This window comes from Mycteria americana, unplaced genomic scaffold (genome assembly GCF_035582795.1).
Source record: "Mycteria americana isolate JAX WOST 10 ecotype Jacksonville Zoo and Gardens unplaced genomic scaffold, USCA_MyAme_1.0 Scaffold_46, whole genome shotgun sequence".
Lineage (NCBI taxonomy): Eukaryota > Metazoa > Chordata > Aves > Ciconiiformes > Ciconiidae > Mycteria > Mycteria americana.
In genome coordinates, this window is record NW_027445633.1 from 1416811 (window position 1) to 1440188 (window position 23378).

At 55.3% G+C, this 23378-nt stretch overlaps 2 protein-coding genes across 2 annotated transcripts; both read right to left on the minus strand.

The window, feature by feature from the left end:
- Positions 1–8194: 8194 nt before the first annotated feature.
- On the minus strand, positions 8195–9127 carry LOC142403931 (olfactory receptor 14J1-like). Its single transcript, XM_075490235.1, has one exon. It carries the CDS (start codon positions 9125–9127, stop codon positions 8195–8197), a length of 933 nt encoding a protein of 310 aa, XP_075346350.1.
- A 6927-nt stretch (positions 9128–16054) lies between these two features.
- Positions 16055–19302, minus strand: LOC142403914 (olfactory receptor 14A16-like). The gene is made up of 3 exons (XM_075490216.1): positions 19254–19302; positions 17473–17541; positions 16055–17037 (listed from the first exon to the last, which is right to left on the minus strand). The coding sequence occupies exons 1-3, from the start codon at positions 19300–19302 to the stop codon at positions 16055–16057; spliced, it is 1101 nt and encodes a 366-aa protein (XP_075346331.1).
- Between the last annotated feature and the right edge of the window lie 4076 nt (positions 19303–23378).

A 23378-nucleotide genomic window follows, 5' to 3' on the forward strand; every position in this document is an offset into this window, starting at 1 on the left:
GGATGACACCGGATTTCACATCGCTGATCCACTTCTCCCAGTTTGCAAGTACCAGATCCAGGTGAGCATCACCTATGTGGGCACACATGGCAGCTGTGCTAAGAAGCTGGCCCCAGGAACCTGCAGAAACCTCTGGGATGGTTTGCACCCTGCAGTTTCCCCTTCCCATGAGGTCAGGGCAATTAAAGTCCCCAAGGCTGGTGTGGGGTCATTGAACTGGCCTTCCTCAAATTGCTTCAATAAGACTTTGTCCTCTTCCTCACCTGACTCCAGGTACTTATTTCCCACCAGCATGTCTCCCTACCTGGTCTGTCCTGTGACCCTCCCCCACAAGAGCTCACCCAATCTGCTGCCCATCCCATAGAGGACCTCCATTCACCCAGGCAGCTCCCTCACACTGAGGGCCTCCCCCTCCTGATCTTCCCCACCTGTCTTTTCTGGAGAGCCTCTATCCATCCATTGCAGCACCTCAAGGTTCCTGACCTGTCCCACCACACCTCAGCAGGTATTATATCAATGTCACAGCTCTGTGACAGCACACGGGGCTCCAGCCGCTCCTGTCTGTGCTCCAGGCTGAGGCCATTGGTGCACATTTGGGCTGCAGCACCTCAGCTTGGTGCCACCAGGGCCAGCCTCAGCCTTATGACAGATCTGGTGCCCGAGACCCTGTGTAAGCAAAGCCTTTCCTTGAGAGCAGAGGCATGCTGGAGTGGATGGCAGATGGCAATGTAAGGATGAAATGATGTGCCCATGAAGAGCGCACACCCTGTGCTCCCCAGTGCCAGAGAGAACCATGTTTGGACTGTGCGGTCCTGGCAGGAGAGGACTTTGCTGTCTGCAGTGTCTCTGCAGCCTGGAGGGCCTGTGGTAGAGGTGAAGCTGATCTCCAGGAAGGACAAGGATGTCACGAGGGTACTCCCTAGTCTGGTACGGCCCTCGGACTATTACCCCCTACTGCTCTTCCATGTGGGGGGCGATGAGGCTGCAACGCGAAGTCCTAGGGTGATCAAAAGAGACTTGAGGGCCTTGGGACGGCTAGTAAGAAACTCAGGAGCGCAGGTTATTTTCTCTTCTCTCCTTCCAGTGGTGGGCAGTGACACCAGAAGGAACAGAGATGCCCAATCTATTAATGCATGGCTCCGTGGCTGGTGTCATCGCCACGGATTTGGTTTTTTTGACAACGGGATGGCCTACGCCGCACCGGGTTTGCTGGCATCTGATGGGATTCATCTTTCTCAAAGGGGAAAGAGAATCTTTGCTCAGGAACTTGCAGGGCTCATTGACAGAGCTTTAAACTAGACTCGAAGGGGGAGGGAGATAATATCAGGCTTGCCCGAGAGAAGCTGAGGGGCGACGTGCCATGGTTGGAGGGAGCGTCTGACAGCGAGGACAGTCGGCCTGAGTCCTCGAGATGCGCAGGGTATGCTTGGGCACAGCCGAAGTCGAGCGGAGTTGAGCCAGGGGATACTGAGGCAACGGGAGCCAAGAGGGAAATGCCAGTGAAATGCCTCAAAGCACGCAAGGGGTGTTCTTCTATGAAGGAGGCACGGACGACAGCCCAGCTGAAGTGCCTCTACACCAATGCACGCAGCATGGGTAACAAGCAGGAGGAGTTGGAAGCCATTGTACATCAGGAAAACTATGATATGGTGGCCATCACGGAAACGTGGTGGGGTGACTCGCACAACTGGAGTGCGGCGATGGATGGCTATAAACTCTTCAGGAGGGATAGGCGAGGCAGGAGAGGTGGTGGGGTAGCCCTATACATCAGGGAGATTCTGGATAGTTTAGAGCTCGATGATGGTGATGATAGGGTGGAGTATCTATGGGTCAGAATCAGGGGGAAGGCCAACAAGGCAGATATTGTGGTGGGAGTCTGTTACAGACCACCCAACCAGGATGAGGAGACAGATGAACTATTCTATAAGCAGCTGGGAGAAGCCTCACGATCGCTAGCCCTTGTTCTTGTGGGGGACTTCAACCTGCCGGATGTCTGCTGGAAATACAATACAGCAGAGAGGAAACAGTCTAGGAGGTTCCTGGAGCGTGTGGCAGATAACGTCCTGACACAGCTGGTGAGTGAGCCAATGAGGGAAGGTGCCCCGCTGGACCTCTTGTTCACCAACAGAGAAGGACTTGTGAGCCATGTGATGGCTGGAGGCTGTCTTGGGCAGAGCGATCATGAAATGATAGAGTTTTTGATACGTGGAGAAGCGGCGAGGGGGGTCAGCAAAACTGCCACCTTAGACTTCCGGAGGGCGGACTTCGGCCCGTTTAGGAGACTGGTCGAGAGAGTCCCCTGGGAGGCAGCCCTTATGGGCAAAGGGGTCCAGGAAGGCTGGACATTCTTTAAGGAGGAAGTCCTAAAGGCACAAGAGCGGGCTGTCCCCAGGTGCCGAAAGACGAGCCGGTGGGGAAGAAGACCGGCCTGGCTGACTAGAGAGCTCTGGCTCAAACTGAGGAGAAAGAGGAGAGTCTATGACCTCTGGAAGAAGGGGCGGGCAACTCAGGAGGACTACAAAGGTGTAGCGAGGCTGTGCAGGGAGAAAACTAGAAGGGCCAAAGCTGAGTTAGAGCTCAGTCTGGCTGCTGCTATAAAAGACAACAAAAAACACTTCTTCAAATACATTAGCAGCAAAAGGAGAGGTAAGGAGAATCTCCAGCCCCTAGTAGATGGGGGAGGGATCACAGTGACCAAGGATGAGGAAAAGGCTGAGGTACTTAATGCCTTCTTTGCCTCAGTCTTTATTAGCAGGGCCGAATGTTCTATGGGTACCCAGCCCCTGGAGTTGGAAGATAGGGATGGGGACCAGACTGGAGCCCCCATTATCCAGGGGGAAATGGTGAGTGACCTGCTGCACCACTTAGACACTCACAAGTCTATGGGGCCTGGTGAGATCCACCCGAGAGTACTGAAGGAGCTGGCAGATGTGCTCACCAAGCCCCTTTCCATCATTTACCAGCAGTCCTGGCTAACTGGGGAAGTCCCTGCTGACTGGAGATTAGCTAATGTGACACCCATCTTCAAGAAGGGACAGAAGGAGGACCCGGGGAACTACAGGCCTGTCAGCCTGACCTCGGTGCCGGGGAAGCTGATGGAGCAGATCATCCTGAGTGCTATCACACGCCATGTAGAGAATAACCAAGGGATCAAGCCCAGCCAGCATGGGTTCAGGAAAGGCAGGTCCTGCTTGACCAACCTGATCTCCTTCTATGACAAGGTGACCCGCCTAGTGGATGAGGGAAAGGCTGTGGATGTTGTCTATCTAGACTTCAGTAAAGCCTTTGACACAGTCTCCCACAGCATTCTCCTGGAGAAACTGGCTGCTCATGGCTTGGACGGGTGTACTCTTCGCTGGGTAAAGAACTGGCTGGACGGCCGGGCCCAAAGAGTGGTGGTGAATGGAGTTTACTCCGGTTGGCGGCCGGTCACAAGCGGTGTTCCCCAGGGCTCGGTGTTGGGGCCAGTTCTGTTTAACATCTTTATCAATGATCTGGACGAAGGGATCGAGTGCACTCTCAGTAAGTTTGCAGATGACACCAAGTTGTGTGGGAGTGTTGATCTGCTGGAGGGTAGGCAGGCTCTGCAGAGGGACCTGGACAGGCTGGATCGATGGGCTGGGGTGAATTGTATGAGGTTTAACAAGGCCAAGTGCAAGGTCCTGCACTTGGGCCACAGCAACCCCATGCAACGCTACAGGCTTGGGGAAGAGTGGCTGGAAAGCTGCCAGGCAGAGAAGGACCTGGGGGTGTTGGTTGACAGCCGCCTGAATATGAGCCAGCAGTGTGCCCAGGTGGCCAAGAAAGCCAATGGCATCCTGGCTTGTATCAAAAATAGTGTGGCCAGCAGGACTAGGGAAGTGATCGTGCCCCTGTACTCGGCACTGGTGAGGCCAAACTTCGAATACTATGTTCAGTTTTGGGCCCCTCACTACAAGAGGGATATTGAGGGGCTGGAGCGTGTGCAGAGAAGGGCAACGAAGCTGGGGAAGGGTCTGGAGCACAAGGCTGATGAGGAGTGGCTGAGGGAACTGGGGTTGTTTAGCCTGGAGAAAAGGAGGCTGAGGGGAGACCTTATCGCTCTCTACAACTGCCTGAAAGGAGGTTGTAGAGAGGTGGGGGTCGGTCTCTTCTCCCAGGTAACAAGTGATAGGACAAGAGGAAATGGCCTCAAGTTGCGCCAGGGGAGGTTTAGACTGGATATGAGGAAATTTTTCTTCACTGAAAGGGTTATCAAGCATTGGAACAGGCTGCCCAGGGAAGTGGTGGAGTCCCCATCCGTGGAGGTATTTAAAGGATGTTTGGATGAGGTGCTTAGGGACATGGTGTAGTGGTGGTTTTGGCAGTGTTAGGTTTATGGTTGGACTCGATGATCTTAAAGGTCTTTTCCAACCTATACGATTCTGTGATTCTGTGATTTAACATGCTCCACCCTTCACAAGGGATTTCCGTACAAGAACAGTTTGAGACAGAGCCATAAAAAAGGATAGATATAAGCACAATTAAGGTGTTGACTAAATAGTTAATTAAATTCTGAAAGATGGGGCATATTTCCAAGTACATGAAGCTCAGAGCAGAAAACAGGTAGTTGACAGGCATCTGAAGTACCAAAGAGCAAGTGGAGAAGGAAATCTGAGAGCAATGGGAAGGGCATATGTCCACATAGTCTACGGAAAAGATGTCCTTAGGCATGGCCATTGAATCAGGAGAGGTGGGAACACCTGAATGAAGAGGGAGTTGAAATAATAGAGGAGTGGTAATACAAGTACAGGGGAAGATCAATAGTTCTTCTCCTGCCATTAGCACGCTCCCAGGAAATTCCCATTCTGTCATGGTGGGAAAACATTGCCATTTCTTAAAAGTATTTAAATGATTCAGTTGGTGAAAATGTGCATCTATATTTTTTTAAATGTAAAAAAAAAAAAAATTCTTCACCTTTCCAGGCAGCCATCAGTTGTCGGACCATAAAGAGGCAGTGCCACTTTTAAGGGCCCCAGTGTACCTGAGTGCTGGCCTGGCATTGGCGTCTATCAGAGAGGACCTGTGGCAGAGCAGAGCACCTTGCAAGCTGCAGGTGGAGGCTGGGCAGGGCTTCCCGGGGCATCTCCACTGGCACCGGTTGTCTGTGTCCCTGTACATGAAGGCATTTGTGTCCTACATCCATTCCCAGTTCTGGAAAAAACTTCCCTTTTCAGAAAAAAAGGAAATCCCTTCTCAAAGACGGAAAAGGGTGTTGCTGAAAAGAGTGAAAAGTGTGCTGACACATTTCTTTGCTTTGGCTCTTTCTCTTCAGTTCTCCTTACTTTCATTTCCATTGATGTTAACTGACATCTGACAGGCATTACAACAAGATCATTTTGTGTCTTGCACAGAGTCCATGCCCCCAAACCCTTCCCTGCCCAGGGCTCCTCAGTCTTTGCCCAGAGCAAGTCACACTGAGGTGTCGACCTCTCTTCACTGCTTGAGATGTTTTATTTTGGATGGTCACTGACAGTACAAGAGGATTCACGCCCCATAAACATCTGCTCTGCTCCGGTTAGGAACAGGGCCCAACATCATCATAGGATCACAAGAGAACTGAGGTTGGAAGGGACCTCAGGAAGTCTGCAGTGCAACCTGTCAGAAACAGGGTCACACCAAGCTGTTCAAGGCTTGATTCAGTCCGAGTTGGAAACCCCCCAAGGACAGAGACTGCACAACCTCTCTGGGTGACCTGTTCCAGACCTTGCCTGAGCTCATGGGGAAAAAAGTTTTGCTTATGCCCTGGCTAAACCTCTCATCGTCACCTTCCTCCCATTCCATTTTGTTGTCCCACCATGCGCCATGGTGAAGGGCCTGGCTCTGTATTCTCCATGACCTCCTTGTAGGTACTGGCAGGCTGGGGTGAGGCCCCCCCGGCCTTCCCTTCTCTGCGCTGGACAAGCCCAGCTCCCTCAGCCTCTCCTCACAGGCAAAGTCCTTCAGTCCCTGGCTGTCATGAGGGCCCTTTGCTAAACCCACTCCAGCTTGCCAGTATCATTCCTGAATAGGGGATCTGAAATGTAGATGGAACATTCCAGAGAATCCCTGCCCTTGGAATTCCCTTCCCTTCCTGGCCGTGCTCCTGGTCATACAGCCCAGGACCCTGCTGGCCTCCCTTGCTGCCAGGGCACACGGCTGCCTCCTGTCCAGCTCCCTGCCCACCAAGACCTTTCCCACAGGGCTGCTCCCAGCCAAGCAGCCCCCAGCCTGTGCCATCACCACGGTGAGTCCCCTGCAGGGGCAGAAACTGCCATTTGTCCTCACCCTCTCCATTCAGCAGCAGCCCTGCATTTCCCTTGTTCAGCCTTGGTCTCTAACACAGCCATTAAAGCTCTTCTTTTCACTCTTGACTTTTCTTGCAGCCACCAACCCCAGGTGAGCTTTGCCTTTCCCAAACTCATACCTGCACAGCAAAAGCAATGTACATAAATTCCATGTCTGTACCTGTCCTTGCTGTCATCCCCTTGGCAGCTGCTCCATGGCCCCTGTCTGTGCCCTGTCCTGGGACGTCCCAGCCCCACTGCCCCACACATGGTCCCACAGCCCCAATGTGCAGGCACAGCACAGGACAGGGTGCATTCAGGGTGGGGAACGGTCCCTCTGACATGATGCCCACAGCAGTCCTTGGGGCTTTGTCGCCCCATGGCCTTCCTCTTAGGCAGCCTAGCCAAGCTCCAGCAGAGGCCATGTCAGCTGTGGGGCTTCACAGACAGCCATGCTCCAGGGCCTGCCAGGGTCTGGGCCAGGAGGGAGACCGGGCAGGGCTGGGCATTCCCCTGATACAGGCACTGAGCCCAGCAGGAGGATGGAGATGACCTCGCAGCAAAACTCACCCATAAACCTGGGCTGAGCAGCCAGTGCTGGAAATGGCTGGTGAGAGAGGCTGGGGGGTGACAACTGCCCTGCATCACCTTCCTGGTCTGTCTGTGCCACCAACGGCATGGACCAGCCCCCTCTCGCCTGTGCTTTCATGTCTCGGCTCCCTTCCATAAGCCCGGTCTCTATACCACAGACCCAATGAAGGGTGTCCTCAATCTGCATGGGCACACAGCTCAGATAACTTTGGCATTTTCTGGGCACTTTCCAGCCCAGAACAGCCCCTCCTCGGATCTCCCCATCTCCCCTGCCCTCTCCCCAGCACAGCACAGCACAGTAGCCCAGGCTGGGCTGGCCCCATGGCAGTGCCCACCGCAGGGTGCTACAGAGCTCTGAGCACTCACAGCACAGCCCCAGCCCCTCTGAAGGGCACAGCAGCTCTTGGGGGGCAGAGGGTCAGCCTCCCAATCAGCTCCAGGGCTGGGGCATGAGGAGACAGAGGCCAGTGTGTCCCTGTGTCCCCTGCTCTTGTCCCCAGGAGATCCCTGTTGCCAACTGCTGGCAGCCCCTCTGTGCCAGGCCCTCTCCCCAGCACAAGGCTCCTGCCCTGGGACTCCTCTGGCTGCTCCTGCTGCCCCAGTGACAGAGCAGCCTGTCCCAAGCTGCTGCATGCAGAAATAAGTTTCTCTGTGTCATCAGTTTCCCCCTGGAACTAGAGAGTTGTGCCTTTGCTCTTCTGCAGGGGTCATCCATGCCCCTAGAGAGCCTTTCCCCAGGGGACTGTGTCTGTGCTGGCCTGATCGGATGCTTCTGCCCCCTTCCCATGCTCCCTGCAGGGCCCCAAGCTGGTGGTGCTGCTCTGCAGAGCCAGCAGGCTGTGGTGCATGAGAGCCATGGGGAGACAGTCCCAGGAAGATCCCTGCTGATCATGACCATCTCCAGGGGCACTGGCACCCACAAGTGAAAGCTCAGTCCAGGCCTCCTTCCCTAATTCATGACCCCAAGCCATCCTCCCCTCAGCCCATGGAGAACTGAAGCACAGCAGCATGGCCTCATGGGGGCAATTTCTTCACCCTGATCCTGACCTCTGCTTTGGAAGAAGAGCCCAACCTGCAGACAGTGGCACAGAGAAAACCTCCTTTTATTACAGAGACACGACATGAGAGGCCATCTATACCGTCGTGCCAGACACATGTGCAAAGAGCTCTGGTTCAGACAGACTGGGTTCACGCCTCTAGAGAAGCGGAAGGGATGCAGATGTACCTGGGCAAATATGATTAGCACAGACATGATTATCAAAGTACAGGATGTACCCCACATAGATTGGAAATCACTTGTGAAGTGACATGTGAAGGGCTTATTGCTGCTGAAAGACTACTGATTGAAGCAGCTTCTTCATTGCATCCTTGAGCTCCTGGTTTCTCATGCTGTAGATGAGGGAGTTCACTGCTGCAGGCACAACTGAGTACAGAACCGACACAACCACATCCAACGATGGGGAGTCTGAGGGAGGTTTCAGGTAGGCAAATATGCCAGTGCTGATAAACAGGGAGACAACAACCAGGTGGGGAAGACACGTGGAGAAGGCTTTGTGCCGTCCCTGCTCAGAGGGGATCCTCAGCACAGCCCTGAAGATCTGCACATAGGACAGCACAATGAAAACAAAACACCCAAAAGCTAAAGAGACACAAAACACAATAAGCCCAACTTCCCTGAGGTAGGAGTGTGAGCAGGAGAGCTTGAGGATCTGGGGGATTTCACAGAAGAACTGGTCCAGGGCATTGCCTTGGCAGAGGGGTATGGAAAATGTATTGGCCGTGAGCAGCACAGCAGTGAGAAACCCACTGCCCCAGGCAGCTGCTGCCATGTGGACACAAGCTCTGCTGCCCAGGAGGGTCCCGTAGTGCAGGGGTTTGCAGATGGCAATGTAGCGGTCATAGGCCATTACTGCGAGGAGATAATACTCTGCTGTGATCAAGAAGAGGAAGAAAAAGACTTGTGCAGCACATCCTGTGTAGGAGATGGCCCTGGTGTCCCACAGGGAATTGACCATGGATTTGGGGACAGTGGAAGAGATGGAGCCCAGGTCAATGAGGGAGAGGTTGAGGAGGAAGAAGTACATGGGGCTGTGGAGGTGGTGGTTGCACGCTACGGCGGTGATGATGAGGCCGTTGCCCAGGAGGGCAGCCAGGTAGATGCCCAGGAAGAGCCAGAAGTGCAAGAGCTGCAGCTCCCGTTTGTCCGCAAAGGCCAGGAGGAGGAACTGGGTGATGGAGCTGCTGTTGGACATCTGCCACCTCAGGGCATGGGGGCCTGTCCTTAGAGGAAGATTCAATGAAGAGTTAGGGGAGACTTCTTTGAGGTCAATCACTAGACCTTTACCATGCTACACCCCACCACCACCCCCACCCCAATTCCTTCTCTAGGAGACTTTCCTTCAGCTCTGTGCCTGGAGCTCTGGGTGGTGCTGGTGAGTGTGCCCTGAGGAGAAGGGCCTCTGCCCACTGGCTGCTCAGGAGTCAGCCCTGCTCTGCGGCAGGGACTTCATGGGAACAGTGTGGGCAGGGGCCAGACCTGGTGTTCACCTGTGTCAGATGAAACTGCTCCTAATGCAGAAGGGCCTGTCAGCATCTGCTCTCCCAGTGCTAAGGAACCAGGATGGCAGAAGGCACTTTGAGAGGTTTTAGGGTTTTTTCAAGGTCTCTCCATCTCACCTGGGGAGTGTTCTTCATTGTCAGAACCCCTCAGCATTTCTCTTGCACACAGGGAGAACCGAGTGAGTTCTGCGAGGCAAGAGTATTGCCTGTGGCACAGTGCAGAGTGAGCGAGCTGGTCTGTCCCTCCGTCTTGTTCCCAGCTGGCCTGGGCTTGCACGTTCATGAGATGGAGGGTGATCACACTCTTACCTTACCCTGAAAAACAACCAGACACTACTGAGAGCAGAGGGACCCACCACAGACCACGAAATGTCTCACCCTTTCTCAAGGTCTCAGCACCCCACTTCTAGCCAAGGACATACAGGGCTCATTTCACCAACCCAGAAGCATTTCCTCGGTTGTAGTATCTCTGCACTTCTCCATGGGTCTTTCAGATAAAACAGAGGTGCTCTGCACAGGTCTGCATCCTGGAGGGCAGCTCACAGCTTGGAGGGACACCCCAGGGAGATAGCCAATTGTCCTCCTAGTGCTGGCATCTCAGAAAGAGAAAATGGAGTCGTTCCCCAGCCCCACAGGCTGCATTGCCCACAGCCCCACAGGTGAGAGGGAAGCTGGGACATCTGTTCCCATGGACACACCGGCATGAAGGGACCCACAAGATCAGTGTGGGACTCTGCAGCTGAAACTCCCATCCCCAGAGAGTCTGACAGCAAGAACAAGAGAAATTTAAAAGAGAGAAGTGGAGAAACCAGGCAAAGTCCAGTGAGGGTCTGGCTGAGAGAGGCCAGGGGAGAGGCAGCCGGGCACTCAGGGCAGCGTTACCTGTACCCAGCTGTGCACGACACCTCCCAGACTGTGATAATGCCGGACAGTTGCCCTCAGCCCCATTGCTGGTCAGTGGGAAATGGGCCCGTGGCAGGAGGGATGGATGCCCTTCGCCTCTTCTGCTGGTCTGCTGGACACAGAGGTGACTCCCAGCCTAGACCCCATGGCCGTGAGGGCTGAGGGCTGTGCTGGGTGGGAGAGGAGAGATGAAGGGGGTTGCTCGGGGAAGGCATCTGCAGTGCAGGGCTGGCCGGGAGGTGCCCATATCTCCCCTGCCACAGGCTTTCCATAAGCAGTTCCCTCCCTTCCTGCCCATCTCTGCTGCCTGCAGCTGTCCCAGCTGGGAGCTGTTTCTCTGGCCCCATGTCTCTTCCCTGCCAGTGCTCACAGAGCCCAGCCCAGCCCCTGTGTGCCCGGCTCTGCCCTGCAGCCACGCTGTGTGTGCAGGGGCTGCAGAAGAGGTCATACAAACCCTGAGGAACCTGGAAAGGTGCTGCTGGTGCTACCTGTAGGCTGGCAGGGGATGAAGGCACTTGCTGAGGCTCCTAGTACACCTCAGGGTGACAGTGTAGAAGCCTCCTCCCCTTCTCTAAGCTGCACGGCTGTGTTTCCATCCAACCCAGGTGAGGCAGAGAAAAGTGGAAGCAGAGATTCAGGAAAGCACAGACTCAAGCAGGAAACCCCTGCCATGACCGTACTCATGAAAAGTCCCCTCAGAAATGCTCTGGGCATGATCTGGAGCTGTGAGCAGCCCTGACCCACGCAGCAGAAGGACCCTGCCCTGCCGGGGGTCCCTCCTTCCACCCACAGCTTCTCCCCACAGCGCTGTGGGGAGCTCCCCGGGCAGACTGAGTGCTGACCCTGGCAGGTGGCTGAATCCCTGCCCCAGCACGCAGCACCCTGTGGTGCAGGGACCCGGCTCTGAAGGACAGCCCTGGGCACCCCTGCCTGCACACCCAGCATCACACCCCTGAGGTCCTTCCTGGAAGAAGGCAGCCATCATGTCTTGCACCTATGACAGAGCGGAAGAAAAGCCACATAAGGTTGTTCTTCTCCTCCATAGAAGAGAAGTTGTGAGAGGTCTCCTGAAAGATCCCAGAGGCTGTGGCATGTGCCAGCTTTTGGAGATCTCTCCAGGAACTGCAGCTGCATTGCCCTGCAGCCACAGACTTACCGTGTCGAGGGCTGTGAAGATTTCTCCCCCAGTGAGCTGTCAGCTCCCTCCCAGCCCAGGCTGCCTTTAACCTCTCTCTGCCTCACTGCTCTCCCCTCGCTGCCTGCAGGCAGTGCCCTCAGCCCTGCTGCCCTTTGCAGAGGAGCTGCTCCTGGGCAGAGCTGTCTCTCTGCAGCGCTGCCCGCTTGCCAGGAGCTCCCTCCATGCCAGGAGCCCAGCCCAGCTCAGCAGCAGAGGACCAGCCCAAGGCAGCACTTTCTCTGCTCCCCCCTCCCCTCCACTCCCGGCTCCCTCGAGGTGTCCCGGGGTCTCCAGGGCTGACAGCTCCTGAAAGGCAGCAGGGTCACTCCTGGGGAGCACAGCTGGAAGCAGACTGAAGTCATCACTGCCTGTCCCTCTCTAAACACTAGACAGGCTGAGTCCTGCAGCGGGAATTGCTCTGCCAGGGAGTGCGGATCTGCAGGAGGTGTCAATGTTCCCCTCTGGAAACCCCTGTTCCTGTCCCATTGTCAGGCGGGGCATGTAGGCAGTGACAAGCAGGGTACCTTTCCACCTGAGCAGGGCAGGGATTGAGCCAAGTCCAGGTAGGCATCTCAGCTCTCCTCAGTATTCCTGGAGGCCGGAGGGGGATTGGGCTTCTCCAGTACACCCCACAGACCCACAGGAGGTGGGATTCCTCTTGCCTCAGCTCAGCTGCACAAAATCCCTGTGAGCTCCTTCTCTAAGCTGCCATGTCAATAGTGGAGACAGAGGCCAGGAGTGAGCTTGTCCAATGCAAACACCTGGTGGCATTTGAGGTGCCAGAGGTGGTTCAGGACATGTGCAGGAGACTGCAAGCTCTAGTGGAGCAATTCTGAGAGACAGGGCAGCATCTGGGCACCTTGTCTTGGAGGCTGGTGGGGAAACCCTTCGGCCAACTGAAATGATAGAAGATGATCACACTTAGGACAACCAAACCTGTACCTGCTGAGGATGTTTAGGGCAGCCGATAGAGGTATTCACCCGATGAAATGAAGTCATGTGCCACAGGGGGAGCTCAGTCTGCCTGTCTCTTCTCCATCAGTTGTATTTCCTGCATCTCCACTAAGTGGAACCGAAGGTTTACCATGGACATCCCTACATTGCCTACCCTGTTGCAGGGCAGCTGCTCAACCTAATGGCCAAATGCAGGCCTGTAGGGCTCCCTCAGATGCCAACGCTGCCCAGCACAAGTGGAGGGTGCAGCTGGCTGGGCAGTGCAGGACCTACAGCACAGCTATCCCCATTCAGGGCTGGTCCATAACAGACACCCCAGGGCATCTCAGGTACATTTGGTGCGTGTGAGCAAGAGACTGAATGCCACCACTGCAGTGAGACAAGGTCTGTCCCATGTCTGTCCAGCAGCCGCAGGCAGTGCATCAATACGAGGCACGTCACAGCAGGGTCTCCGCTCGTGTGCCAACACTTCCAAATGCTGCTGATTCTTCTTACCCCCATCCTTTATTCACCCCCTTGATGATGCAACCCAGGAACAGGTGAATGATTTTCACAGTGTGCCCGGACAACAGGATGTCCATAGCAAAGGACGTTTTCAGCAGCAACTTGTCCTTCCTGGAGGTCACCTTCACCTCTACCACAGGCCCTCCAGGCTGCAGAGACACAACAGACAGCAAAGTCGTCTCCTGCCAGGACTGCACAGTCCAAACATGGTTCTCTCTGGCACTGGGGAGCACAGGGTGTGCGCTCTTTATGGGCACATCATTTCATCCTTACATTGCCATCTGCCATCCACTCCAGCATGCCTCTGCTCTCAAGGAAAGGCTTTGCTTACACAGGGTCTCGGGCACCAGATCTGTCATAAGGCTGAGGCTGGCCCTGGTGGCACCAAGCTGAGGTGCTGCAGCCCAAATGTGCACCAATGGCCTCAGCCTGGAGCACAGACAGGAGGGGCTGGAGCCCCGTGTGCTGTCACAGAGCTGTGACATTGATATAATACCTGCTGAGGTGTGGTGGGACAGGTCAGAAACCTTGAGGTGCTGCAATGGATGGATAGAGGCTCCTCAGAAAAGACAGGTGGGGAAGATCAGGAGGGGGAGGCCCTCAGTGTGAGGGAGCTGCCTGGGTGTATGGAGGTCCTCTATGGGATGGGCAGCAGATTGGGTGAGCTCTTGTGGGGGAGGGTCACAGGAGAGACCAGGCAGGGAGACATGCTGGTGGGAAATAAGTACCTGGAGTCAGGTGAGGAAGAGGACAAAGTCTTATTGAAGCAATTTGAGGAAGGCCAGTTCAACGACCCCACACCACCCTTGGGGACTTTAATCGCCCTGACCTCATGGGAAGGGGAAACTGCAGGGTGCAAACCATCCCAGAGGTTTCTGCAGGTTCCTGGGGCCAGCTTCTTAGCACAGCTGCCATGTGTGCCCACATAGGTGATGCTCACCTGGATCTGGTACTTGCAAACTGGGAGAAGTGGATCAGCGATGTGAAATCCGGTGTCATCCTGAGCTGAGCTATGCTGTGGGCGTTCTGCTGTCCAGCCACAGCCCTGGGCACAGCCAGGCCTGGCCATGGACCTTGCTGACTCTGACTCACAGGCTGGCTTCCCAGCTTGATCCTTCTGGGTGCACAATGGCACAACACCCTGTCCCTCCAAGTGCCAGACTCCGGCCGATACACAAGGGCCCAGCACAGCCCTGTCACTGCAGTGCTTGTACAGCCAGGCCCTGGAGGTGCTCACCATGCCAGGGCCGAAGGTGGGCAGGTGGAGGGGAGTCCCTTGAACTCTTTCAAACAATCAAGTTTTGTGGCAAAATGAACTTGAATTAGACCTGTGAAATTCAGCCCTATGCAGACTGAACAAGTGGTAATGACCTCCTTTCTCCTTCTTCTTCCTGTCTTCCCATCACTTGGTCAGATTTCGAGAGGAGACCAAATTAAAGGTGGTGATGCTTCTGGGTGCGAAAGACTGAAGTGGGGAGGTGAGGCAACATGTGCAAAATGATCTGAAAGTCTGACTAGTTCTAAGCTGTTCTCTTCAGGTCCAAACGCTGAAGCCTTAAATCTGCAGCAGAGAACCTCTCTTTCAGCAATTCACTTGAGATTCCCCAAGGTCGAGGCTTTGCTTTGATTCTCTTGACACAAAACCACTGCCTGGCTCAGGAGCTATTCCAGGTCATGGAAAGAAGAATCCTGCTTCTCTGCATCTGCTGTGGGGTAACCCCGGTGGGCAGCTCAGCCCCACTGTCATGGTCTAATGCCAGTAGGCAGCTTAGCCCCACACAGCCGCTCGCTCACTCTCCCACAGTGGGATGGGGGAGAGAATTGGAAGGGTGAAAGTGAGAAAACCCGTGGGTTGAGATAAAGACAGCTAAATAGCTAAAGAAAAAGCTCTGTGAGCAAGCCAGGCAAAGTAAGGAATTCCTTCACTACCTCAGATTGGCAGGCAGGGGTTGAGCCATTTCCAGGAAAGCAGGGCTCCTTCACACGTAACGGTTACTTGGGAAGACAAATGCTGTAACCTCGAAAATACCTCCTCCCCCAACTTTCTCCTTCTTTCTCCAGTTTTTGTTGCTGAGCATGCTTTCATACGGTATGGAATATCCCTTTGGCGCCATGGCAGTGCCCACCGCAGGGTGCTACAGAGCTCTGAGCACCCACAGCACAGCCCCAGCCCCTCTGAAGGGCACAGCAGCTCTTGGGGGGCAGAGGATGGTCAGCCTCCCCATCAGCCCCAGGGCTGCAGCATGAGGAGACAGAGGCCAGTGTATCCCTGTGTCCCCTGCTCTTGTCCCCAAGATTCTTGTTGCCAACTGCTGGCAGCCCCTCTGTGCCAGGCCCTCTCCCCAGCACAGGGCTCCTGCCCTGGGACTCCTCTGGCTGCTCCTGCTGCCCCAGTGACAGAGCAGCCTGTCCCAAGCTGCTGCATGCAGAAATAAGTTTCTCTGTGTCATCAGTTTCCCCCTGGAACTAGAGAGTTGTGCCTTTTCTCTTCTGCAGGGATCATCCATGCCTCTAGAGAGCCTTTCCCCAGGGGACTGTGTCTGTGCTGGCCTCATCGGATGCTTCTGCCCCCTTCCCATGCTCCCTGCAGGGCCCCAAGCTGGTGGTGCTGCTCTGCAGAGCCAGCAGGCTGTGGTGCATGGGAGCCACGGGGAGACGGTCCCAGGAAGATCCCTGATGACCATCACCATCTCCAGGGGCACCGGCACCCACAAGTGAAAGCTCAGTCCAGGTCTCCTTCCCTAATTCATCACCCCAAGCCCTCCTGCCCTCAGCCCATGGAGAACCCAAGCACAGCAGCACGGCCTTAAAGGGGCAAATTCTTCAGCCTGTTCCTGACCTCTGCTTTGGAAGAAGAGCACAACCTCGAGACAGCGGCACTGAGAAACCCCCTTTTATTACAGAGATGTGACATCGGAGGGCAGCTGTGCCACCGCGCCAGACACATGTGCAAACACCTCTGGTTCAGGCAGAGTGGGTTCATGCCTATGGAGAAGTGGAAGGAATGCAGAAAATTTGGGAGAAGTAGAATTTTCACAGAGAAATTCCCAAAGCACAGGAGGTTCCCCACGTCCATTGGAAATCACTTGTGCAGGGGCATGAGCAGCTTATTGCTTCTGAAAACTGCAGGATGAATCAGCTTCTTCAGTGCATCTTTGAGCTCCTGGTTCCTCAAGCTGTAGATGAGGGGGTTCACTGCTGGAGGAACCACCGAGTACAGAACAGCCACCAGCAGATCCAGGGATGGGGGGGAGATGGAGGGGGGCTTCAGGTAGGCAAACATGGCAGTGCTGACATATAGGGAGACCACAGCCAGGTGAGGGAGGCATGTGGAAAAGGCTTTGTGCCGTCCCTGCTCAGAGGGGATCCTCAGCACGGCCCTGAAGATCTGCACATAGGACAGCACAATGAAAATAAAACAGCCAAAAGCAAGGATAAAACTGGTGACAATAAGCCCAACTTCCCTGAGGTAGGAGTGTGAGCAGGAGAGCTTGAGGATCTGGGTGATTTCACAGAAGAACTGGTCCACAGCATTGCCCTTGCAGAGGGGTATGGAAAATGTATTGCCTGTGTGAATGAGAGAATTGAGAAAAGCACTGCCCCAGGCAGCTGCTGCCATGTGGACACAAGCTCTGTTGCCCAGGAGGGTCCCGTAGTGCAGGGGTTTGCAGATGGCGACGTAACGGTCATAGGCCATGACAGTGAGAAGACAACACTCTGCTACTATCAAGAAGGTAAACAGAAAGAGCTGGGCAGCACATCCCAAGTAGGAGATGGCCCTGGTGTCCCACAGGGAATTGGCCATGGACTTGGGGAAAGTGGTAGAGATGGAGCCCAGGTCAATGAGGGAGAGGTTGAGGAGGAAGAAGTACATGGGGGTGTGGAGGCGGTGGTCGCAGACTACAGCCGTGATGATGAGGCTGTTGCCCAGGAGGGCAGCCAGGTAGATGCCCAGGAAGAGCCAGAAGTGCAAGAGCTGCAGCTCCCGCATGTCTGCAAATGCCAGGAGGAGGAACTGGGTGATGGAGCTGATATTGGATGGTTGCTGCCTCTGGGCATGGGTTTCTGTCCTTAGAGGAAGAGTCAATGAAGAGTTAGGGGAGACTTCTCTGAGGTAAATCAAAGCCTTTCTCCTAGACCCTCACCCTGATACCCTCCACCCCCCCCCCACCCCCCACCCCCCCGCCCCGGTTCCCCCAATTCCCTGTCTGCGAGACATTCCTTCAGCTTTGTGCCTGGAGCTCTGGGTGGTGCTGGTGAGTGTGCCCTGAGGAGAAGGGCCTCTGCCCACTGGCTGCTGAGGAGTCAGCCCTGCTCTGCAGCAGGGAGTTCATGGGAACAGTGTGGGCAGGGGCCAGACCTGGTGTTCAGCTGTGTCAGATGAAACTGCTCCTAATGCAGAAGGGCCTGTCAGCACCTGCACTGCCAGTGCTAAGGAACCAGGATGGCAGAAGGCACTTTGAGAGGTTTTGGGTTCTTGTCAAGCTCCCTCCATCTCACCTGGGGAGTGGTGTTGGATGTCAGAAAGCCCCAGCATTTCTGCTGCACTCAGGGAGAACCGAGCGAGTTCTGCAAGGCAGAAGGATTACGTCTGGATTAGCGCAGAGTGAGGGGAGCTGGTCTTTCCCTCCGTCTAGTTCTGAGCTGCCCTGGGCTTGCACCTTCATGAGATGGAGGGCGATCACACTCTTACCTTACCCTGAAAAACAACCAGGCACTACTGAGAGCAGAGGGATCCACCACAGACCACGAAATGTCTCACCCTTTCTCAAGGTCTCAGCACCCCACTTCTAGCCAAGGACACACAGGGCTCATTTCACCAACCCAGCAGCATTTCCTCGGTTGTAGTATCTCTGCACTTCTCCATGGGGCGTTCAGATAAAACACAGGGGCTATGCACAGGTCTGCATCCTGGAGGGCAGCTCACAGCTTGGAGGGACACCCCAGGGAGATAGCCAATTGTCCTCCTACTGCTGGCATCTCAGAAAGAGAAAATGGAGTCGTTCCCCAGCCCCACAGGCTGCATTGCCCACAGCCCCACAGGTGAGAGGGAAGCTGGGACATCTGTTCCCATGGACACACCGGCATGAAGGGACCCACAAGATCAGTGTGGGACTCTGCAGCTGAAACTCCCATCCCCGGAGCGTCTGACAGCAAGAACAAGAGAAATTTAAAAGAGAGAAGCGGAGAAACCAGGCAAAGTCCAGTGAGGGTCTGGCCGAGAGAGGCCAGGGGAGAGGCAGCCGGGCACTCAGGGCAGCGTTACCCGTCCCCAGCTGTGCACAACACCTCCCAGACTGTGATAATGCCGGACAGTTGCCCTCAGCCCCATTGCTGGTCAGTGGGAAATGGGCCCGTGGCAGGAGGGATGGATGCCCTTCGCCTCTTCTGCTGGTCTGCTGGACACAGAGGTGACTCCCAGCCTAGACCCCATGGCCATGAGGGCTGAGGGCTGTGCTGGGTGGGAGAGGAGAGATGAAGGGGGTTGCTCGGGGAAGGCATCTGCAGTGCAGGGCTGGCCGGGAGGTGCCCATATCTCCCCTGCCACAGGCTTTCCATAAGCAGTTCCCTCCCTTCCTGCCCATCTCTGCTGCCTGCAGCTGTCCCAGCTGGGAGCTGTTTCTCTGGCCCCATGTCTCTTCCCTGCCAGTGCTCACAGAGCCCAGCCCAGCCCCTGTGTGCCCGGCTCTGCCCTGCAGCCACGCTGTGTGTGCAGGGGCTACAGAAGAGGTCATACAAACCCTGAGGAACCTGGAAAGGTGCTGCTGGTGCTACCTGTAGACTGGCAGGGGATGAAGGCACTTGCTGAGGCTCCTAGTAAACCTCAGGGTGACAGTGTAGAAGCCTCCTCCCCTTCTCTAAGCTGCACGGCTGTGTTTCCATCCAACCCAGGTGAGGCAGAGAAAAGTGGAAGCAGAGATTCAGGAAAGCACAGACTCAATCAGGAAACCCCTGCCATGACCGTACTCATGAAAAGTCCCCTCAGAAATGCTCTGGGCATGATCTGGAGCTGTGAGCAGCCCTGACCCACGCAGCAGAAGGACCCTGCCCTGCCGGGGGTCCCTCCTTCCAGCCACAGCTTCTCCCCACAGCGCTGTGGGCAGCTCCCCGGGCAGGCTGAGTGCTGACCCTGGCAGGTGGCTGAATCCCTGCCCCAGCACGCAGCACACTGGGGTGCAGGAACCCGGCTCTGAAGGACAGCCCTGGGCACCCCTGCCTGCACACCCGGCATCACACCCCTGCGGTCCTTCCTGGAAGAAGGCAGCCATCATGTCTTGCACCTATGACAGAGCGGAAGAAAAGCCACATAAGGTTGTTCTTCTCCTCCATAGAAGAGAAGTTGTGAGAGCTCTCCTGAAAGATCCCAGAGGCTGTGGGATGTGCCAGCTTTTGGAGATCTCTCCAGCAACTGCAGCTGCATTGCCCTGTAGCCACAGACTTATGGTGTCAAGGGCTGTGAAGATTTCTCCCCCAGTGAGCTCTCAGCATCCTCCAAGCCCAGGCTGCCTTTAACCTCTCTCTGCCTCACTGCTCTCCCCTCGCTGCCTGCAGGCAGTGCCCTCAGCCCTGCTGCCCTTTGCAGAGGAGCTGCTCCTGGGCAGAGCTGTCTCTCTGCAGCGCTGCCCGCTTGCCAGGAGCTCCCTCCATGCCAGGAGCCCAGCCCAGCTCAGCAGCAGAGGACCAGCCATAGGCAGCACTTTCTCTGCTCCCCCCTCCCCTCCACTCCCGGCTCCCTTGAGGTGTCCCGGGGTCTCCAGGGCTGACAGCTCCTGAAAGGCAGCAGGGTCACTCCTGGGGAGCACAGCTGGAAGCAGACTGAAGTCATCACTGCCTGTCCCTCTCTAAACACTAGACGGGCTGAGTCCTGCAGCGGGAATTGCTCTGCCAGGGAGTGCGGATCTGCAGGAGGTGTCAATGTTCCCCTCTGGAAACCCCTGTTCCTGTCCCATTGTCAGGCAGGGCACGTAGGCAGTGACAGGCAGGGCATCCTTTCCACATGTGCAGGGCAGGGATTGAGCCAAGTCCAGGTAGGCATCTCAGCTCTCAGCAGTATTCCTGGAGGCCGGAGGGGGATTGGGCTTCTCCAGTACACCCCACAGACCCACAGGAGGTGGGATTCCTCTTGCCTCAGCTCAGCTGCACAAAATCCCTGTGAGCTCCTTCTCTAAGCTGCCATGTCAATAGTGGAGACAGAGGCCAGGAGTGAGCTTGTCCAATACAAACACCTGGTGGCATTTGAGGTGCCAGAGTTGGTTCAGGACATGTGCAGGAGACTGCAAGCTCTAGTGGAGCAATTCTGAGAGACAGGGCAGCATCTGGGCACCTTGTCTTGGAGGCTGGTGGGGAATCCCTTTGGCCAACTGAAATGATAGAAGATGATCACACTTAGGACAACCAAACCTGTACCTGCTGAGGATGTTTAGGGCAACCGATAGAGGTATTCACCCGATGAAATGAAGTCATGTGCCACAGGGGGAGCTCAGTCTGCCTGTCTCTTCTCCATCAGTTGTATTTCCTGCATCTCCACTAAGTGGAACCGAAGGTTTACCATGGACATCCCTACATTGCCTACCCTGTTGCAGGGCAGCTGCTCAACCTAATGGCCAAATGCAGGCCTGTAGGGCTCCCTCAGATGCCAACGCTGCCCAGCACAAGTGGAGGGTGCAGCTGGCTGGGCAGTGCAGGACCTACAGCACAGCTATCCCCATTCAGGGCTGGTCCATAACAGACACCCCAGGGCATCTCAGGTACATTTGGTGCGTGTCAGCAAGAGACTGAATGCCACCACTGCAGTGAGACAAGGTCTGTCCCATGTCTGTCCAGCAGCCGCAGGCAGTGCATCAATACGAGGCACGTCACAGCAGGGTCTCTGCTCGTGTGCCAACACGTCCAAATGCTGCTGATTCTTCTTACCCCCATCCTTTATTCACCCCCTTGATGATGCAACCCAGGAACAGGTGAATGATTTTCACAGTGTGCCCGGACAACAGGATGTCCATAGCAAAGGACGTTTTCAGCAGCAACTTGTCCTTCCTGGAGGTCACCTTCACCTCTACCACAGGCCCTCCAGGCTGCAGAGACACTGCAGACAGCAAAGTCCTCTCCTGCCAGGACTGCACAGTCCAAACATGGTTCTCTCTGGCACTGGGGAGCACAGGGTGTGCGCTCTTCATGGGCACATCATTTCATCCTTACATTGCCATCTGCCATCCACTCCAGCATGCCTCTGCTCTCAAGGAAAGGCTTTGCTTGCACAGGATCTCGGGCACCAGATCTGTCATAAGGCTGAGGCTGGCCCTGGTGGCACCAAGCTGAGGTGCTGCAGCCCAAGTGTGCACCAATGGCCTCAGCCTGGAGCACAGACAGGAGGAGCTGGAGCCCCGTGTGCTGTCACAGAGCTGTGACATTGATATAATACCTGCTGAGGTGTGGTGGGACAGGTCAGGAACCTTGAGGTGCTGCAATGGATGGATACAGGCTTCTCAGAAAAGACAGGTGGGGAAGATCAGGAGGGGGAGGCCCTCAGTGTGAGGGAGCTGCCTGGGTGTATGGAGGTCCTCTATGGGATGGGCAGCAGATTGGGTGAGCTCTTGTGGGGGAGGGTCACAGGACACACCAGGTAGGGAGACATGCTGGTAGGAAATCCTTACCTGGAGTCAGGTGAGGAAGAGGACAAAATCTTATTGAAGCAATTTGAGGAAGGCCAGTTCAATGACCCCACACCACCCTTGGGGACTTTAATTGCCCTGACCTCATGGGAAGGGGAAACTGCAGGGTGCAAAGAGTCCCAGAGGTTTCTGCAGGTTCCTGGGGCCAGCTTCTTAGCACAGCTGCCATGTGTGCCCACATAGGTGATGCTCACCTGGATCTGGTAATTTCTGTAATGGTGCCCTCCCACCAAAGGGTGGGGTATCACCAACCCCAGGGTCAAGCTGGCTGTGACTTTGTGGATCTGAAACCTGAAATCCTCTAAAAACGGAGGTCACAGAGAGTCTCTTCGTTTCCTACAGCATCATTCAGGCTGGAAGGGACCTTGGGAGGTATCTCGACCAACCTCCTGCTCCAAGCAGGGTCATACCAGATTGCTCAGGGCTTTACCCAAACGTTTTGTGGTCACTTTCTGGGATAGAGCCTGTCTCGTCCCACTCGGTGGGTTGTGAGATGGGTGAATCTTTTTGATTCCCTGGGGATTTGTGTACCGACAAAGGCCGATCTCTGCTTGGCAGAGCCGCAGGCCGGTAGAGTCACGACAATGACTCAGAGGAACAGTTAGACTAACAACTTTAGTAACTAGCAAACTACAAACTTAACGAACTAGAAAGCTCAGCGAACGAACAGAGGCAATTTAGCAATGGAGCTATTTTCCGGGCAACCGGTCTGAATTCATCCAAAACTCATATGCCCAGATATGTGTATAATGGAAGAGTAGAGGAAAAGAGAAGTGAGAAAAGGAAAAGAGAAGAGAGGAGGATAAAGAAAAGGAAAGATATCACCACCCTTGGATCCCGCGATGATGATGACAGACGTGGCAATCCTCTGGTGATGGGCGCGCGCGCCGTTCCCTGGGGAAGGAGTCTCTTTATACTCTAATCCCTGCCTCAGGTCACACCCCTGGAGGATCTATGTTGCTCTGGTCCTCAAAGGGTTGCAGGCGCTGGGGGGAGGGGGGTGGTTTGGGAGGAGTTTCATTCCAAGTTTCGGGTGATTGTCGGCTCATTCCTTAGATAAAACTCTGTGTGACCTCTGGCCATAGATGGTAACTGCACATCCTCCAACGCACTCTTCTCATCCCGTGCTAGCGGACTTGCTGCACCTTATCTAGATACAATGTTTGAGACAGTACCTCCTTCAGTGTCTTACAAGACAATACCTCTTTTAGTCTCTCCTCCGAAAAGCTCTCCCCATCCCATGCTAGCCCACTTGCCGTCGCCATGCAAATCGCGCATCATCTCTCCACAGTGTTTGAGACATTAACTCTTTCAGTCTCTCACACATACACCCCACGGAGCCCTGAGCTGGCGGTGCTGCTCTGCAGAGCGAGGGGGCTGTGGTGCCCTGGGGCCATGGGGTGACCCTGCAGTGGCCATGCTGGGAAGGGTGAGAAGCAGACCCAGCCAGACAGGGATCACTGCTGCTGAGCCCCTTTCCATCTCCGACTTCCCAGCTGGCCTATGGCCAAGGAAGGTGCTTAGGAGGATCATGAGACATTTCCATATGACACTTCCTCAGCCACCTCCAGTGTCTCCTAAAGAGCCTGTACATCACAGTACCCAAAGCTGTGCTACCTGTCCCACCACGTCACCACAGTGGTTCCCTCAGAAGCTCTGTCATGGACTAAGGGGCTCCCGACCCTCCTGGCTGTGTCCCAGGCTGAGGGCATTGGTGCACATTTGGGTTGCAGCAGC

What these genes read in the sequence shown, in the direction of transcription:
- LOC142403931 (XM_075490235.1), bottom strand. Translation starts at nt 9,127, where the DNA reads ATGTCCAACAGCAGCTCCATCACCCAGTTCCTCCTCCTGGCCTTTGCG.
- LOC142403914 (XM_075490216.1), bottom strand. Translation starts at nt 19,302, where the DNA reads ATGGAGGAGAAGAACAACCTTATGTGGCTTTTCTTCCGCTCTGTCATA. An exon ending in TTTCTTCCGCTCTGTCATAG is followed by an intron (nt 17,542 to 19,253) that starts GTGCAAGACATG and finishes TCTGCCTTGCAG; the next exon opens with AACTCGCTCGGTTCTCCCTG. An exon ending in CATCCAACACCACTCCCCAG is followed by an intron (nt 17,038 to 17,472) that starts GTGAGATGGAGG and finishes CTCTAAGGACAG; the next exon opens with AAACCCATGCCCAGAGGCAG.